The sequence below is a fragment of the Antrostomus carolinensis genome, unplaced genomic scaffold (assembly GCF_000700745.2).
Source record: "Antrostomus carolinensis isolate BGI_N321 unplaced genomic scaffold, ASM70074v2 scaffold32585, whole genome shotgun sequence".
NCBI lineage: Eukaryota > Metazoa > Chordata > Aves > Caprimulgiformes > Caprimulgidae > Antrostomus > Antrostomus carolinensis.
The window spans coordinates 2,192-6,983 of NW_010318982.1; the positions used below are offsets into that span (position 1 = coordinate 2,192).

At 49.6% G+C, this 4,792-nt stretch overlaps 1 protein-coding gene across 1 annotated transcript; it reads right to left on the reverse strand.

Annotated features, from left to right (window-relative positions):
• Positions 1-342: 342 nt before the first annotated feature.
• On the reverse strand, positions 343-4,341 carry ZC3H3 (zinc finger CCCH-type containing 3). The gene is made up of 2 exons (XM_010169116.2): positions 2,837-4,341; positions 343-565 (listed from the first exon to the last, which is right to left on the reverse strand). The coding sequence occupies exons 1-2, from the start codon at positions 4,339-4,341 to the stop codon at positions 343-345; spliced, it is 1,728 nt and encodes a 575-aa protein (XP_010167418.2).
• Positions 4,342-4,792: the final 451 nt, after the last annotated feature.

The following is a 4,792-nucleotide window of genomic DNA, read 5'->3' on the forward strand; positions in this document are numbered from 1 at the left end:
TCTTGCTCAGTGCAAAAAGAGAGATTAATCTTACAGATATATTATTGCCTCTGCCATCCTCTTCCTCCCTCGAGCACCTTCCTATTTGATGTCTCTAAATCCAGCAAAACCACATTAAAAGCAAGAAGCAGCTTTCAAACTGCTTTGTCTGGAGATGTCAAAGCACAAGACAGCAATTAGGTAAAGCAGAAGTCTTATTTCAACCAAGCTTCTGCTCCTCAGCGTTTACTCCAGGACCAACAACAGCAGATTCAACTCCTGAAGGACCTGGCAACCCATTTCCAAATCCAAAAGCTTCCCTTGGAAGCACTTCACCCGCACATGGTGAGCAAGCACCATCAGTCACCCCTTGGGATGGATGTTCCTACCTTCTTTGGTGGAGACCTGCACCTTGGTGGCCGGCAGCCTGCAGAGTCTGTGCTTGGTGATCTGCACCAGGCCCTTGGGAGAGGAACGTTTCGGTGTCACAGAAGGTTTCCCCCGCAAGGAGTTTTTCTTCTTGAGATGGAAGTGGCTTTTCAGAGGTGTGGTGGGTGAGGAGCTGTTCTTCTTATCTGTTGGAGAACTGCAAAGGGGAACATCACACAGTTAGAAAAGGGTAGAGAAGTGATCAAAATAAATTGATCTGGCACCCTGGGGTGCATTAGAAGGGGGGTGGTTAGTAGGTCAAGAGAGGTTCTCCTCCCCCTCTACTCTGCCCTGGTGAGGCCACATCGGGAATATTGTGTCCAGTTCTGGGCCCCACAGTTCAGGAAGGACAGGGAACTGCTGGAGAGAGTCCAGCACAGAGCCACCAAGATGATGAAGGGAGTGGAGCATCTCCCTGCTGAGGAAAGGCTGAGGGAGCTGGGGCTCTTTAGCTTGGAGAAGAGGAGGCTGAGAGGAGACCTAATTAATGTTTACAAATATGTAAAGGGTGAATGTCAGGAGGATGGAGCCAGGCTCTTCTCAGTGATGCCCAGTGGTAGGACAAGGGGCAATGGGTGTGAGCTGGAACACAGGAGGTTCTGCTTAAACTTGAGAAGAAACTTCTTTCCAGTGAGGGTGCCAGAGCCCTGGGACAGGCTGCCCAGGGAGGGTGTGGAGTCTCCTTCTCTGGAGACATTCAAGACCCGCCTGGACGCCTTCCTGTGTGATCTCATTTAGGTTCCTGCTCTGGCAGGGGGATTGGACTGGATGATCTTTCGAGGTCCCTTCCAATCCCCAACATTCTGTGATTCTGTGAAATTGGGTTCCCTTGCTCAAAGCTGAGAAGAGAACTTGGGTCACCAAGCTCCATACTGCTCCCTTACCCAAGGGTGACAAGAAGCACTGAACAGAAAATTGTAAGTAAATAGGCAAATGTGATTAATTTCTGGCAAAACACTGTTGTGTTAAAGGGTAGAGAGATTTACCAGAAAATAAACCCTGTTGTGTTCCAGCTTCTCCTCAGAGATCAGAGAGGCTGGGGGCACCTGGGTTCTGAGGTTCTTTTGGATTGCTGGTGACAAATATACTGTCTGCAAAGATGAGTGCAGGTAACCTCATTACAGGAAAGACATGGAGGTGCTGGAGCGTGTCCAGAGAAGGGCAACGGAGCTGGGGAAGGGTCTGGAGCACAAGTGTGCTGAGTTCCCAGCTGAGGGAACTGGGGTTGTTGAGCCTGGAGAAAAGGAGGCTGAGGGGAGACCTTGTGGCTCTGTCCAAGTCCCTTGGAGGAGGGTGGAGAGAGGTGGGGGTGGGTCTGTTCGACCAAGGGACAGGACAAGAGGAAATGGGCTCAAGTTGTGGCCAGGGCAGTTGAGATGGGATGTGAGGAAGAATTTCTTTGCTGAAAGGGTTCTGAGGCATTGGAAGGGGTTGCCCAGGGCAGTGGTGGAGTCCCCATCCCTGGAGGGATTGAAGAGTCGTGTAGACACAGTGCTGAGGGACACGGGTTAGTCATAGGGGACTTGTCAGTGTTGGGTTTGTGGTTGGACTCGATGATCTTAAAGGGCTTTTTCAATTGAGGGGATTCTGTGATTTGATTGGTAATAAATTAAACTAATTTCACCAAGTCAAGTCTGTTTTGCCCCCGACCATAACTGTTGAGTGATCTCTCCCTGTCTTTACCTCAACCCACGAGCCTTTCCTTACACTTTCTGTTCCCTGTCCAGCTGAGGAGGGGAGTGACAAGAGTGGCTTTGGTGGGCACTAGGCATCCAGCCAGGGTCAACCCACCACAAGCCTTCAGGGAGGACACTTTGGATTCCTGATGGACAGCACAAAAGGATGACACCAAGGGTTACAGGAGGTTGAAAATGAATCAATAAAGGAAGACAGCTACTCCCTTCCCTTTGAATTATTAGTCTGTTATTCAGGTCAGGGAGGAGTCTCCTTTGCTGCAACAAAATCTTCAGAGAAGAGGGATGGGAGATGAGAAGAAAACCAAGCTCTGTTTGAAAGGTTGAAGTCAGAGTTACATAAACTGCTAAAACAATTAAAACCTGAAGCATTCCAACTCTGGAAAGCAGGATTCCTCCACACAGAACAAAGTCATCACACTTGGAAAGAGAAAGGTAAATATACCCTCCAGTATGCAACAACCCTCATTGGAAATTGGAAGTCCAGAGAAGCTGTGGCTGCTCCTCCCTGGAAGTGTTCAAGGCCAGGCTGGATGAGGCTTAGAGCAACCTGGTCTAGTGGAAGGTGTCCCTGCTGATGGCAGGGGGGTTGGAACTGGATGAGCTTTAAAGTTCCAACCCAAACCATTCGATGACTCTATGAATTTCACTCCTAGCCACAACTTAGGTGAAGACAACGGACACAAAATACAACCAGAACCACAACACAGCTCCAAAGACAACCAGCAACTTACCTCGAGCTCCCTTTTCTCTTGATGATTTTTGTCCTACTCTTCACTTTATAACTGGACAATGCAGCATCTCCAAAGGAGGACTTCACCCCACTGAGACCAACAGACACAGCGCTCGGAGGTGGTGGGATGGCACCAGCTCGAGGGACATTGGGGGCTGGAGGCTTTTTCTGATCTTCAGATCTCCACCTGAACGCTGACTTGGAGGTGGAGGGTGAAGTCTGCAGGCTGGAGGCTTTCCACTTATATTTACTGGGAGAAACACCCAGTTTGGATTGCAGTCCTGATTTCTTCAGCTTTGCTCCCAAATCTGCTTTTGGGGATAGTTTAGCACCTCTGTCAACTCCACCAGCAACCTTCTTAACGCTTTCAGAAGCTCTAGGGCTGACCCATCTCTTGACAGTACGAGAGCATTTACCAGGGTTTGCAACCCACGTGTAATTTGTTTTCCTGAACTTTGAAGCTTTGCTGGAGATGGATGTTGAGGCAACTCTTTGGAGACCAGCAGCTTTGGGGACTACAGAAAACCTGCTCTTCATTGGAGTCATCCCAACCACCACAGTCGCAGCCTGAGAAGGTCTAGAGCACGTCTCACCACTTCCAAAGAGTTTTGGCTCTCTGAAAGCATCTCTGACTTGTTCACAACTAAACTGTCCTGCAGCTGGTGGTTCTGCTTTCCTCCTTACCAAGTGTCGAGCCGGTTCATGACCTGGCAACATCAAAGGCTGCTGTGGCTCCGATTTCAGCGTCACGGCGTTTTCACTGGTGCTTCCACAGGAGGTGAGGGAGCTCGCGGTCACGTTGCCGGGCAGACGCACCATTCTAGGCTTATCCGAGGTGCTCACGTAGGCTGAACTCACAAAGCGGTGAGATGAACTAAATGAAACGGAGAGGGAGGGTCTCCTCTCTTCATTTCTGCTTGTGGACAGAGATTGTTGAGTATTTTCACCCTCACCTGGGGCAGCAACCATCGTTTTCAGCCCAGAAAATTCACAGGAAGAACCCACATCAGCAAAACCTTTCGTATCTACAAAGGAACCAGCTCTTTGAGGCAGCTGGATCCCCACAACTATGTTACCATCCCTGGTTAAGTCCACGTGTCTCTCTGGAGATGATTCTAGTGGTTCAGGTGCCTGGTTGTCCCCATAGTTTCCAAAAGCCTGAGACACGCTGGCACTTCCACTGCTTCCAAAATCGCTCATCGATCCTGGTGGTCGGTTAACCAGGGAATATTTTTTCCTCCAAGAGTGACCTTGGGACAGTTGGAAATCCCTGGGAGGCTGCTGGGGGTACCTGGTTGAAAATGTCCCCCTCCTGTTGAAGGTAGGCTGGCGGGGGTTGTTCCACCTGGGCGGTGCGGATGGCAGCGGGCGCGGTACATCCCCGTGAGTGTTTTTATGGTCGTCTATGAGACCTACGGAGAAGAAAACAGAATCATCACCAATCCCAAAGTTGGAGAGCACCAAGTTGGAGGGCACCAAGCTGGAGGGCACCAAGCTGGAGGGCATCCCAGCGTTGCTTTTCCTCACGCTGTAATGAGGACGATCACTCTGCACAGCCTCGCACAGGCCACGTTGCAGGTGCTGGAAGGAAAAACCTAAAATATCTCCCTCAATCCTCATGAAAGTGAGGAACAAAAGGGATTTTGCAGGACAGCTGAACACAGGTTTGAACCACAGACTCTGAACACGCTGCACTAAGTGCCATCAGCCAACTTTTGCCCCTTTATGCTCTTTTTTACGATGCCTGAATTGTTGTTTTTAGAGTGTATTTTTTTTTTAAATGTTAATTTTCTTTCCAGACATCTTTTCGGAGCAGTCTCCAAGGGTTTGCTCACACAGAGTCCAGCACCACCAGCCCTAAATACAAAGCACAGACATCAAACCAGAACCATTTAGGCTGGAAAAGGCCTTTAAGATCATCAAGTCCAATCATGAACCCCACACTGACAAGGCCCCG

What these genes read in the sequence shown, in the direction of transcription:
- ZC3H3 (XM_010169116.2), bottom strand. Translation starts at nt 4,341, where the DNA reads ATGCCCTCCAGCTTGGTGCCCTCCAGCTTGGTGCCCTCCAACTTGGTG. An exon ending in AAGAGAAAAGGGAGCTCGAG is followed by an intron (nt 566 to 2,836) that starts GTAAGTTGCTGG and finishes TCCCCTTTGCAG; the next exon opens with TTCTCCAACAGATAAGAAGA.